The sequence below is a fragment of the Pseudogymnoascus destructans genome (assembly GCF_001641265.1).
Source record: "Pseudogymnoascus destructans isolate 20631-21 unplaced genomic scaffold scaffold_7, whole genome shotgun sequence".
Taxonomy (NCBI): Eukaryota; Fungi; Ascomycota; class Leotiomycetes; order Thelebolales; family Thelebolaceae; genus Pseudogymnoascus; species Pseudogymnoascus destructans.
This window is the reverse complement of record NW_020167526.1, coordinates 836,641-849,251: the sequence shown is the minus strand read 5'-3', so window position 1 is coordinate 849,251 and position 12,611 is coordinate 836,641. Positions and strand designations below refer to the sequence as shown.

Below are 12,611 nucleotides of genomic sequence, written 5' to 3'. Positions count from 1 at the left end.
ATGTCGGCATGTCGGGGAGTCGGGGAGTCGGGGAGTGGGAATGCCGACAAAGCTTGGTTGGGAGTGTCGAATAGAGAGGGTTGTGATTGGCTGAAACGGACACGGCGCACGCGAACTCCTTCGGAATTCGAATGAGGCTAGGCTGGTTTGAGACTGGACTCAGCTGGAGTGGATGAAGCGGATGGGGCTTCTTAAATCCGGTGCGGTCCCTGGTGGGGCGGGCTTTGTCATCATGGAAATTCGCTGGACGGCCGGGTCTGGCCTCGACGACGACATCGCTTGTGGTTCTGTAGCTGTAAATTGATATTACAAGGTACGTATGATCGTTTCATCCTACGGTAAGCATGGTTAGTCCTCCGTATACGTCAGTGTTTGGGAAGGGATAGGATAAAAGAGGGAACTCCAACGATTCCGTGATTTCGGCCAAGAGGATGGAGATAACGCTTCGGTTCGGGGAGTTGACGGGGAATTGACGGTGAATTGACGAGGAATTGACGGGGATGAGAGGCTCGAATAGCGGGGATAGCGGTTCAAACCCGCCTCTTTGTAAGGTGGATCCCAGCCATGGAAGGTGAGGGACTGGACATATGGGACTGGACATGAGAGATTGGAGATGAGAGGTTGGAGATGAGAGATTGGAGGTGAGAGACTGGAGGTGAGAGACTGGAGATGGGAAACTGGAGGTGAGACGCAACGCGTTAGAGATGGTGACTGACAGGCTCTTTTAAATATCTAACAAACGAATCGAATCCAGGCCAATCAACCCAACAGCGCCTCAATAATCCTCGCCTGCACCCCCCCATCAACCCCAATACCCTCAAGATATTCCCTCGTCCCCCCATACTTCTCCCCCAGATACTCATTCATCTTCCCAATCCACTCCCTCGGCGCACTCGCAAACTCCTCCGTCAGCCCGATCTCCCTAATCTCCACCATCCTCTCCTCCTTCTCCGGGAGCAAGCCCGCTTCACTCAGCGTGTAGTCGTACGTCACGGCGTCGATGGGGACATCGAGCAGCAGCAGGAGCAGGCAGATGATCAGCCCTGTCCGGTCTTTGCCTTGGGTGCAGTGCACGAGGATGGGGTAGCGCGGGGAGGATGCGAATTCGCGGAAGGCCTGGGATGTTAGATGTGGTGTTGAATGGGAAAGGGGGACAAACTGTGGCTAGTTCGGCGCCGCAGTAGTCGATGGTATCGTATCCGAGTCCGATGAGGCCGCGGGGTTTCATGACTTCGCGGCCGAGAATGCTGATGGCTTCCATGCGGTAGCCGAAGAGCATGAGGATTAGAACCTTGCTGGTAAAATAAGAACGTTAGCTGCTGTAATAATTTGTGGGTGGTAAGAGACAAATTGTAAATCCGACCATTGAATGAACTACACCCAACTCAAGTTCCACAATGGCAAGTCACAAATAATGACCTACAAAATATTCCAAAAAGACAGTCTCCACAAGAGCGTCCGCTCGAAGCCCTTTCCATTGATATTGATATTGCAGTACCCCAACCCAGGAATCTCCATTGGTTTCGCCAATGCATCGTTAGATTTCACCAATACCAGTATTTTGAGGTCTCCCTCGCGCTTCTTGGCCTGCTTAACATGCTCTGACCTAGTTGAGTCAGAACTTCCTGATCCAAAGGAGAACCCAGCTGGCGGTTACTTTGTTCGCAGGTCCATGACCGTCTTGATTCCGATATCGTGTCGAAGCGCATCGCGGTCAGAAACGGATGCGTCGTCTGAGGGGTAACGTGTGAGCTTCCTGAATAGGGGCCAGGGAGGTGCGTATACCAAGCCTGGCGGATCGAAACAAGCGGCCCTCAGCTACTAGTCTGGAATAGAAATATAAGAAACATGTACATAGTAGTAGTGATGCACTGGATGTAGAACCTCTTGCCAGTATACTGGTTGGTCGTCTTTCCCACATCACGGAAATTCAGGATCCGGTCGAAGGAATAAGTCCCTGATGCATCTCCGGACATCTCGTTATCACAACGCTAGAAAAGCAAGACGGGTACAAATAAAAACTAAAGGCAAACTGCAAATTAACAAAATGATATATTGACGTTCAGAAACACCAAGGTCAAACTGCAGCTTATGACAATAAATATTAAATTTTAGCCTAAAAATGTAATATCACGTGATATATACTATTATAACATCTCGTTATCATAACGATAGAAAAGCAAGATAGGTACAGGAGGAATAGGAAAGTTATTAAATACCCATGGCAAATGGAGTTACTTGTTATCAGAGAAATGGCACGTTCCTGGGCAATTGCGGGAATTACGTCATGATGCATGATATCTGTTACAGCTAGGGTGCAAAATGTATATTTCGGCTGCATTACAGCTTGGCCTTCTCAATGGTTTGCATTGCCCCGTCAAATTCGCTCCAGTGCTGCATGACAATCTTTGCGCCATTTTCCTTGAGAAGAGCAGTCATCTTCTCCCGCTCATCCTCGTCGTAGCTTCCCACGTAGCCGATAACCGGGATCCCCGCGCGAACCGCGCTCAGCGTGCCGCTCTTGCTATCCTCAAAGGCCACGCACTCCTCCGGCTTCTTCCCTAGCTGTTGGGCAGCGAAGTTGTAGATTGCAGGGTCTGGCTTGGATGTCGGCGTAGGTAGGGAGGTTGCGGCGCTGTATACCCTATCTCCAAAGTAGTCCTGCATGTTGGTCTTGACGAGGCTAGCTTTCAGACGGCGACCTGCTGATGATGAGACAACGGCTAGCGTGTACTTCCCATCCATCTCCTTCAGGGCGTCGTGCACACCCTCACACGGCTCCAAGCTCACATTGAGCTTCGCGATGACGGCGTCTTCCTCGCTAGAGACGTAGCCCGCAAGCTCGTCGTCTGGGATGTGGAGGTTGTGCTTCTGGCAGAGGCTGAGCAGCATGCCGCGGAAGTTCTGGCCGACGAATTCAGTCATGAGGGACTCGCCGGTGTAATTGGGGTGGAGGTTGTGCTTCTGGAGGATTTGGTTTGCGAGATCAGCGCAGGCAGCGAAGGCGAGCTTCTCGGAGAGGACGAGGGTGTTGTCACAATCGAGGAGAAGGGTAGTGATCTGACATGCTGGGTTAGAATTGTATCTAGGAGAGACCTGGGTGCTTACTTTTGCCATGGTGAACGATTGTGATGAGATTAGAGGGAAGTGTATTCTGTGAGAGTATTCTGTGAGAGTGGCCGAGGAAGTAGGTAGGTGGGGGATAATGAGGAATGAGTGCCATTTATTGTATCTGGTACCTGCCCCAACCAGCAACCTTCATAATTCAGCCGCCCCAATCACCAACTCGAGGTAGCGTTTTGGTGTAATCTGTATATAAAGTTACTTAATGAAATATGGTCATAACTATAACTTATTTACTTCTAAATAGCATAGAATTAGTTATAATTATGGTATGTACGTAGCAATTATAATTATTAACAGTTATAACATAGTAGAGAGGAAATTCAGAATAAGTATCTTTACATAGAAATTATAGCGAAAAGCTACCTTCAGGTGGGGGGTTCGGCCCGAAGGCACCTATGTTTGTCGTGTTTGACAAGTCTTGTTGCCTGAGGTGTTAATCAACGCTAACGAGGTTACGGTTAGATCATGACCCCGATAAGCTGTGAATTTTTATCGCACTTGGCGCCCACCTCCAACCACTCCAGACAGTCGCCAACAACCCAGACAGCCAGCCAACTATCCTGGCAGTCGACAAACTTCTCCAACACCCATCCAAGTATCCAGGCAGTCGCTCGATAGCGACCCTTTACAATGCCTCAAAATGAATAGTAAGGACACCACAGTCTACCCCCAGAGGCAATGATTCTGACAACCAAAATAGTATGGACCGCTGGAGGAAACTCCACGGAAGAAGAGTATGACCCTCCCTCGACCTTCCCCACGATTACGCATGAACTAACGGACCACCCAAGCTCGATCACGAGGAGAAGACACGCAAGAGAGCAGCCAGAGAGGGCAAGAAGCAGTCGCAGGATGCGCAGAACTTGACTGGTCTTCGCGCGAAGTTATACCAGAAGAAGAGGCATCATGAGAAGATCCAGATGAAGAAGCAGATCAAGGCGCACGAGGAACGTAATGTCAAGTCTTCGGCACCAAATGAGCCTTCCAACACGCCTCTCCCACAATATCTTCTCGACAGATCGAATCCTACAAACGCGAAGGCTCTGAGCAGCTCGAGTACGTCGATCACATACTGGTTTTTTTTTGGAAGGGCTTGCTGACGATTACTAGTTAAAAACAAGCGGAAGGAGAAGGCGGCCAAGTTCAGCGTGCCGTTACCAAAGGTCAGGGGTATCGCCGAGGAGGAGATGTTCAAGGTTGTCAAGACCGGAAAGAAGACTAACAAGAAGGGTTCGTGAATCCCATATTTTTTGACAGGGAAACAGCTGCTAACGGGTTTTCAGGATGGAAGCGTATGATCACCAAGCCGACATTCGTCGGACCAGATTTCACCAGACGCCCGGTGAAATACGAGAGGTTCATCCGCCCTATGGGTCTGAGATACAAGAAGGCGAATGTTACTGTCAGTCACCAACTCCTACCAGTCATTTTCTGTACTAACAGCCAATTCAGCACCCGGAACTTGGTGTCACCGTTCAGCTACCTATCATCAGCGTCAAGAAGAACCCGCAAAACCCTATGTACACTCAGCTGGGTGTTTTGACGAAGGGTACGGTTATCGAGGTGAATGTTAGCGAGTTGGGATTGGTCACGACCGGTGGTAAGGTGGTGTGGGGAAGATATGCGCAGATCATGAACCACTGCGAGAATGATGGGTGTGTTAACGCGTAAGTCTACCCTTTGAAATATCCTTTTTCCTGGCGGGATGCTAACTTTATTTCAGTGTACTCCTGGTTTAGAAGCGGTGTCTATAATAGAACTGAATTTAAAATAAAAGCGGATAGCTTTGGAGGGGCGTTTAGTTTTCAAAAATTATGTGTTTAACATCGGAGCTAAATAGGCGTCTACGAACCACCTTTTTTTCATCAATCGCTGTGTTATTGATATTTTGTCGTTCTTTGATCTCGATATTTAGCCTGTCCCCCTTTTACTGCCACCACAACGCTGTCTCCCCTCATATCTTCCCGCCCAGAACAAGGAGCCAGTCGCATGCCATCGACGGGAACTTAGTTGCCTTGGATGTCGCGGCTGTGACAAGTGCGGGGGGGCGTTGCTAGTTGCATCTCGTCCTCTCACCGGTATCAATTCTGGCTTCCATTGGAGAATCTATAGGCAGCTCCCATCCCGCATGTGCAAAGCCGGGATCTGTTAGATCAGCCGCGCAGTAAATATTGTCTGCCAAATATCAATGCCATTGATTTCTTAACATGCGTTGTTTCTTATTCGTTTAACGACGTGCAAATATGCTGTCATCGTCTCTGCCCAAGGTCTGCTAGACACGGACATATAGTTTTGTTTAGCCTAACATTACCACTTCGCGGAGTTGCGCGCGGTGGAGTTTTAAGTGTTGGCGCCTCTTTCCATTTGTCATACTGAATTTTTAACAAGGCTCCAAGAGCCCTTAGCAATCTAAATATCATATACGCCTTATATCCCCATCCTCGCATGAGACTTACGTGCTAACGCAAAGCACACGCTATAGACCACTCGCCGCTCGAACGAACAAACACCAGTGGTAGACACGGATCGTACATGACCCATTCAGCCCTCAATCGAAATATCTGTTAATCTACCTCGATATCCAAAGCGTCGAGAATTGCTTGATACTCAGCCTCTAACTGTCAAGATGATATGCCTACAACTAGGCTGTGGATATTCATTACCGCCATAAGGATTAAAGCAATCATTAACAGGCAATCTTTAGAGGCATTATTCTTTAAGGCATTCAGCTATATCATATGCCCTTAAAAATGATAATGGACAGTCGTTAAGCGCATCTAGTATTACATCGTCATTTTTCAAGCCACGCCTATCAGCCTTACCAAAGCAACCAAGTAATCCAGCAAAGTATAGAGAGTTATTGCTCTAGTTTATTGTATCAAACAATCTATCAATACGCCTTGTTAAAAGCCATTCATTTCGTGAATTAGTATAATTTTTAAGCCTAACGACTATGACAATATCAGCATGTACGTTACACCAAGAACTATAGCGTCAATTCTCATATCACTAAGGCCAGCTACAAATTAAGCTCCATTCTCATATCAAGAGAGGAGGCTGGATATCTATAACAACAGATGCATGGTCTACACGGAGCTATACAGATTACACAGCTATCACAGCACATTAGATCAATGATAAATGGCAACAGAAATCTAGAGTGCTTGATGTCGTACATCTTAAAGAGCCTATCTATAGTAGTGAATATTTGGCTTAACAATTAGCAATTGTAACGGATGATATTGTCATACTGACATTCGTTGCACTCAGTTTGCTATCAAACTCAAGAGCAAACTTAGAAATCTCCTCCTCAAACCTACAAGTCAACATACATATCTTGGCTTATCACACCAACAACAGAAACAATACTACTCAACGATTGCTGCAAACTCTTCTACTACATCTGTTTATGCTACATACATCACGGCATATCATTTGAACACTCATTGAACAAGTTATTAAGAAAATCTCCTCCTTAAGGGGTGGGCCAATACTACCACATGGCATATCTCTACCAACTAGAGGCCTAGGAACATGAACGATAGCTCTAGAAGCTTCTACAACCCTCTATGATTCATTACACGTCATCGCTCCTTAGTTACCCACAAGATTGGTTAAGTTATGACATAATTTATCTATAGGTACTCTGACCTTGGACCTCCTTTTCACTTCCTATAGGCTAGGAACCCAAGAGATGGTTCTATGGGATTCTCTTACGTTCACTACATGATTAGCAAGCTGTTGTGGGTCGCACTTGATTTCTAATACATTTACCAAGCCTGGTTAGTCATGGAAAATCATGGAAAATGAGAGAACTACACTCCTTTGGCATAAATAGGATTGCCCTTTCCTTAAGAAAGGGCAAGCAGGCAATACAGTAAATCGACTAGCACATACTTCTACGTCTTTTCCAAGCTTCCAAGCATTGATCTTGTTATTCTCTGTTTTTGAAAAGTCAGTGAGGTGCTAACCTCTGACTTACCCCTGAGTTCTCAGACTCAACATTTGTTGCAACTTGTCTAAACCACTTCACCACATCATACACCTGATTGCTGCGTTGTGGAATAGTCTAAGCTACAACCCTTTGGCTCTGTTTCCTAAGACAGTGTGTTGTCTTAGTAAATTCATCCCTTCCTTGGGTGGCTAGATTCTCATATCTGGTGCACCCACCATTACAACGTCGTGATGCCATGATTGAATAAGCCAGCGAATTGCAAAGTGTATTGTCATTGTTTTGATTGGATCCAGGTTGTTGCTAAAAGATTTGAGCATGAACTCGAGCCATTGCCGATGATAATAGCTTTTTAAAGAGGCTATAATACCTTGATCAAGAGATTGATATCGACTGGTCGCATTTGGAGGAAGCCAGATAATTTGTATGTTTGGAGGATGAGGCGTCGATTCCACTGCAGCGATATGGGCTGAGAAGTTATCCATTGTAAGCAGTATAGAACGTGACGTACCAATATGAGTATAGAAAGCATTTAGCCAATCTGCCATAACAAATTGATTCATCCAAGCCTTCTTATTCCACCTCCAAACCCCACCCATTGCCCCTACATCAACGTGTTGTAAAGCTCGAGGCTTTTTAGCCTTTCCAATAAACTAAAGAGGAAGTCGATCTGTTCCAGCAGAATTAACACAAATGGCTGCTGATATGCTTGCTTTGTCCTTCTGTCCTGGAATTTATCGTGTTGTAAAGCCCCTTGAAGGGCTCATCCTCCAGTAAAGCCCAGTCTCATCCATGTTGTAAATATTGCCCTCTAAAAACTCCCCCGCAATAGTTTGTATAGCCTTCATTTGTTCTTCTGCAGTGATACCAATAGATCCAGCTTCGCCATGTAGAGTTCGATATAATATATTATGCCATTGTTGAAACTTTACGATCCATCCATAGCTAAATTCTGGCGTAGGTAGTCCATGGTATTGTGGTAGCTGATTCCAGATAATCTTCGCCTTTGATTGTAAGATTTCTGTAGTTGTAATGCCGCCACGCTCTTCAATAAGCCTCTGCCAGTCGTAAAGAGCAGCTTCTAATTCAGTGGCACATAGCTGTCCTCGCGGGGCCTTGCACCCGCCTTGACCTTGCCAAGTAGCGTTAAGCTGTTTGCCATACTTTCGTCCTCCATTCCCTTTCTTTGACTGTCTGCAGTTTCGCGCTATGTGTCCAGGCTTATTGCAGTTGAAACAGAGCCGTTCTTGGAACTGTCACTCCTTGTTGGGATTGTGGGGTTTGCCATTAGGCTTGAAAGTAGCGTCGAGTTCCATAGGTTGGGGCCAATCACTCTTTGTTTGTCTTCTCTTCTGAGTCCAGTGTTGACTAGGTGGTCCCCCTTTCTTCTCGAGTTGCCGTTCGTAGTGATGATTGTCAATCTTCTGAGCCAAGTCAATCATCTCTCTAAGGTCATCTGGTTTGTCAGACCTTGAGATTTCGTCCTTCACATGGTCTTTCAGACCTGCGTAGAATTGGTCACAGATAACCTCTTCTCCCCAGTTGGTGAGTGTTGCATGCTGTTGAAACTCAGCAGTGTATGCAACTGCTGACCCTCTCTGCTTGAGAGCCTGGAGTGCCCTGACTGCATTTCATCGTTCATAGATGTCTCTGAAGTTTGGCTTAAGCATTTTGAGGAATCCGTCCCAGGATACAAAAATTTCCTTTGTTCCTTGACTAGCTAAGGTGTTGCATTTTCCGTCGGGTGTTGGTATTCAGTAGATCAGACTCATATCGCCAAAGGCCCTATTGCACAGTTTGTCGACTGTAGGAGCCACTCGAGAGTAGCGCACTTCCCTCGCAGCTATATTCCTTGTCAAGGGAGCGTTATGAAAGGTCTGATCTATGAAGTCTGTGGTGTTCTGGTGTGTTCTGGTGTGTTCTGTGGTGTTCTGGAATCGACTTTAGGATAGGTTGTAGGGTTTCCAAAGAAGGGAATTCAAATTTCAGTATCAAGGTTCAGGCTCAGAGAGCAAAAGAAAGGAGAGATTCAATCTTATGTTACGGTGGTCACGGAGGTCAAGAAGCCAGTCCGGAGAATAATAAGCTAGATTGAATCTAAAGAGAGAAGAAGAAGAAGAAGAAGGAAGGAAGGTGCCTTGCCATGTGTAGATATATCACTAACCCCTTCCTTATATCCATTTCCTCCTTCGAGTCTAATAACCTCTTGAATATGGCATGGACTCCTCTCAATCCACGCCTGTATTCTCTGTTGTTCAAGCTCCTCCCATGCCTTTTTCCACACAATTTCTGCAGTCTTCTGAGTTGTAGGAGCCTTTACAAGTAGTAACCCGCTTCATAAATGGCCAACAAGGCTCAATCATATTAAGGTCAGGCGAATTACCTGGCCATAATAGCCGTTGAATATCAAACCTATCAAATACAGCCTTTTGCCCACTTTGACACATGAGATGGTGCTTTAACTTCTTGTACAATAGTATTTGGCCTTTCCTTCTTACACTCTTGTGCAAAAGGTAGATGTAAAGGCTCAAGGATGACTTTTCGGTATCGCCATGCATCAATTTCTCCTTTATCTTTCTCACGGGTCATTGCTCCTGTCTTTTTTGTAAACTTCCACTCTGGCTTCCTTCTGTTACGATTATAGCTTACAGCTTGTTATGGTTGTTATGGTTGTTACAGTTGTTACGGGTGCAGCCTTAGCCACCAAGGCTACAACCGCTAAGCGGACAACTGTATATTATGAGGAATAGCCTCGTAGGAACTATTAACTATTATAATTGATTCTCATTTTATGAAGCTACAGGTGCAAGTATCGTGAGTGCTCATTTTGACAGGGGTAGGCTATACCCCTGCCTGGCAAGGACTTTTAGTACATGCCTCCGTACCCTACTCTACTTTATGCCCTGCCTGACCTATCTATGTACCCTCTACCCTCTACCCTCTACCCTAGTTATCTACCCTCTACCCTACCCACCACCTCTACCTATCTACTCCATATCATGGCCGCCAGCTCCGATTGGTGACCGGGCGCGTCACATCCTTATCTCGGCTATACACTAGCGCTGTGCGGCCAACGGCGCTGGGTCTTAGTAAGGCCGCCGGCCCGGTTCCTGCCAACCGCCGAAACGATCTACTCAGTTTACTCTAGATCGGGTCGGCGGGTCTGCCGACAGGGTGACAGGGTGATAGGGGTCTGGTAGGGTATCGGGTGTGAAGGCTTGATTGGGGAATAGCCGATATACTGTATTAGGTAAGTTAGCTAAGTTGGGTTAGTTAGCTAAGTTAGGTAAGAGGTAAGTTGGGTAGTTAAGTTAGGTAAGTTAGGTAAGTTGGGTAAGTCGGGAAAGTTGGGCAAGTCAAGAAAGTTAGGAAAGTTAGGAAAGTAGGAAAGTACAGCAGTAGTAAAGAAGTACAACCATCCCACATCTACCCCATCCCATCCAGCGCAATGCCCTCCCCCCCTCCACACACCCTCATCATCGGCGCCGGCATCACGGGACTCGTCCTCGCCCAAGCCCTGCGCAAGCACCACGCCGCCTCCTCCCCAACCGCCCCCCTCCCCTTCACCATCTACGAGCGCGACCCCAACCCCACCCACCGCGGCGCCGGCTGGGGCCTCACCATCCACTGGGCGCTCCCGGACTTTGAAGCCCTCCTCCCTGCTGACCTCGTCGCTCGCCTCCCCGAAACATTCGTCGACACTGCCGCCGTCGCCGAGGGACTCACCGGGAATTTCCTCCTCTTCGATCTCCAACATGGCTCTGAGCGATTTCGCGTCCCCCCAAACACACGCATCCGCGTCTCCCGCGAGCGTCTCCGCCGCCTCCTCATGGACGGGCTAGACATCCAGGTGCCCCCCCCCACACACCCAAACCCATCTATCCCCTCCCGCACTAACCCCAGCAGTGGTCCAAAACCATCGCCTCCATCGACACCACCACCCCCGCCGCCGTAACCGCCTCCTTCACCGACGGCACCACCGCAACCGGCACCCACCTCATCGGCGCCGACGGCTCGCACTCGCGCGTGCGCACCTTCCTCTCCCCTTCCCCGCAAAACCACATCCTACCCGTCCGCCTCCTCGGCACCAGCGTCCCCTACTCCTCCACCCGATGCTTGCCCATCCGCGCCCTGGACCCATTCTTCTTCCAAGCCACCGACCCCGCCACAGACGCCTTCTTCTGGTTCTCCTTCCTCTCCGTCCCCACGGACCCCGCGGAGGACCGGGAGTGCCAGATCCTGGTGTCGTGGCCGTTTCGGAAGGGGTTTTTGGGGCGCGAGGAGCCGGTTGAGACGCCGGCGGTGGGGGAGAGAGTGGCGTGGATGAAGGAGGTTACGAAGGGGTGGGTGGAGCCGTTTAGGGGGATTGTCGCCGATATTCCGGGGGGGGCGGAGGTGAAGAGTTTGGCGCTGGAGGATTGGTTGCCGCCTGCCGAGGGGTTCGATAGTAGAGATGGGAGGGTTACGTTGATTGGTGATGCGGCGCATGCGATGACTATGTGTATGTTCCCCTTTTTAAAAGTTGTACGATATGTTGCTAACTACCTACCCCTTTAGACCGCGGCGAGGCTGCCAACCACGGCATCGCGGATGTTGCGTCTTTGGTTAAAGAGCTCTTCGCTGAGTCTGACGCTGATCCCCCAAGCCCGATTGATAGGTATGCGGCGGAGATGATTCCGCGTGCAAGAGTTGCGGTGCTGAATTCGAGGAGGGCGTGTCTGGATGCGCATGATCATGAGAAGATATGCGAGACGAGCCCGCTGGTGGCGAGGAGGGTGGTTGTGCTGGAGTGATGTGGGCTGTTGGGGGAAGCTCGTGTTGTGAGAAGTGATGAAATGTAGCCTCTTGCATATGATGAACGATGCATAGATTCATCTCGATATAACGAATTTATAAAAATATTATTTGCGGATAATTCCGTATGGGAATAGAGATTATTTGTGATAAACACCCGATATAATTTAGCAAATATATTGACTCCCCACCTAACGATTATATTATTTCGATGCACTGTGATGGAAATTATATAAAAATATCTTGCTCCTTAATGAAAAAAAAACCCCCCCCAAACAGGGTTAGCACAGGTCACCTAATCGAGTGGGTTAGAATAATACGAAGACGCGACAACTACGTAACGTACTCCACAAGTGAGTCGGTAATTAACAGAGGAGGCAGGGGATTAAACACAAAGGTTTTTCAAGTAACACCTTATAGTATTGTAAAGAATACTATATTAATGTTAAGGAGGAGGTTGCTCAGACTGATTGGTTGGGCGTGTGGCTCGCCAACCGAATCAGGTTGCGGACCACCCACAAATAGTTCTGTAGAAGAAGTCAAACGGAATTAAGCAGCAGTTTCATGATGTCTTTATTTAATATAGAGACCGCTAATACTATCTTGATGAGGAGAAAAGGGAAGCTGAGGCTGATTTACTACAGGTGCCTATAGAACCTGACTCTAACAATGATTTATACATCTCTTATGGCATTTACTAAGAACCAGAATGGAAGCGCTAGCTTGTTGAACCCTAGCT

At 47.8% G+C, this 12,611-nt stretch overlaps 4 protein-coding genes across 4 annotated transcripts; 2 read left to right on the top strand and 2 right to left on the bottom strand.

Moving 5' to 3' along the window:
* Positions 1–276: 276 nt before the first annotated feature.
* Positions 277–2,063, bottom strand: VC83_02967 (uncharacterized protein). The gene is made up of 6 exons (XM_024466617.1): positions 1,885–2,063; positions 1,786–1,826; positions 1,658–1,733; positions 1,424–1,606; positions 1,160–1,295; positions 277–1,116 (listed from the first exon to the last, which is right to left on the bottom strand). The coding sequence occupies exons 1-6, from the start codon at positions 1,974–1,976 to the stop codon at positions 760–762; spliced, it is 885 nt and encodes a 294-aa protein (XP_024325530.1). The 5' UTR covers positions 1,977–2,063; the 3' UTR covers positions 277–759.
* A 129-nt stretch (positions 2,064–2,192) lies between these two features.
* Positions 2,193–3,238, bottom strand: VC83_02966 (uncharacterized protein). Its single transcript, XM_024466616.1, has 2 exons — positions 3,109–3,238; positions 2,193–3,060 (listed from the first exon to the last, which is right to left on the bottom strand). The coding sequence occupies exons 1-2, from the start codon at positions 3,115–3,117 to the stop codon at positions 2,341–2,343; spliced, it is 729 nt and encodes a 242-aa protein (XP_024325529.1). The 5' UTR covers positions 3,118–3,238; the 3' UTR covers positions 2,193–2,340.
* Positions 3,239–3,644: 406 nt separating this feature from the next.
* NSA2 (Ribosome biogenesis protein) lies at positions 3,645–4,980 on the top strand. Its single transcript, XM_024466615.1, has 7 exons — positions 3,645–3,773; positions 3,827–3,860; positions 3,918–4,182; positions 4,237–4,356; positions 4,410–4,528; positions 4,579–4,793; positions 4,850–4,980. Exons 1-7 carry the CDS (start codon positions 3,757–3,759, stop codon positions 4,863–4,865), a joined length of 786 nt encoding a protein of 261 aa, XP_024325528.1. The 5' UTR covers positions 3,645–3,756; the 3' UTR covers positions 4,866–4,980.
* A 5,446-nt stretch (positions 4,981–10,426) lies between these two features.
* Positions 10,427–12,061, top strand: VC83_02964 (uncharacterized protein). The gene is made up of 3 exons (XM_024466614.1): positions 10,427–10,928; positions 10,985–11,579; positions 11,636–12,061. Exons 1-3 carry the CDS (start codon positions 10,527–10,529, stop codon positions 11,869–11,871), a joined length of 1,233 nt encoding a protein of 410 aa, XP_024325527.1. The 5' UTR covers positions 10,427–10,526; the 3' UTR covers positions 11,872–12,061.
* The last annotated feature ends 550 nt before the right edge of the window (positions 12,062–12,611 follow it).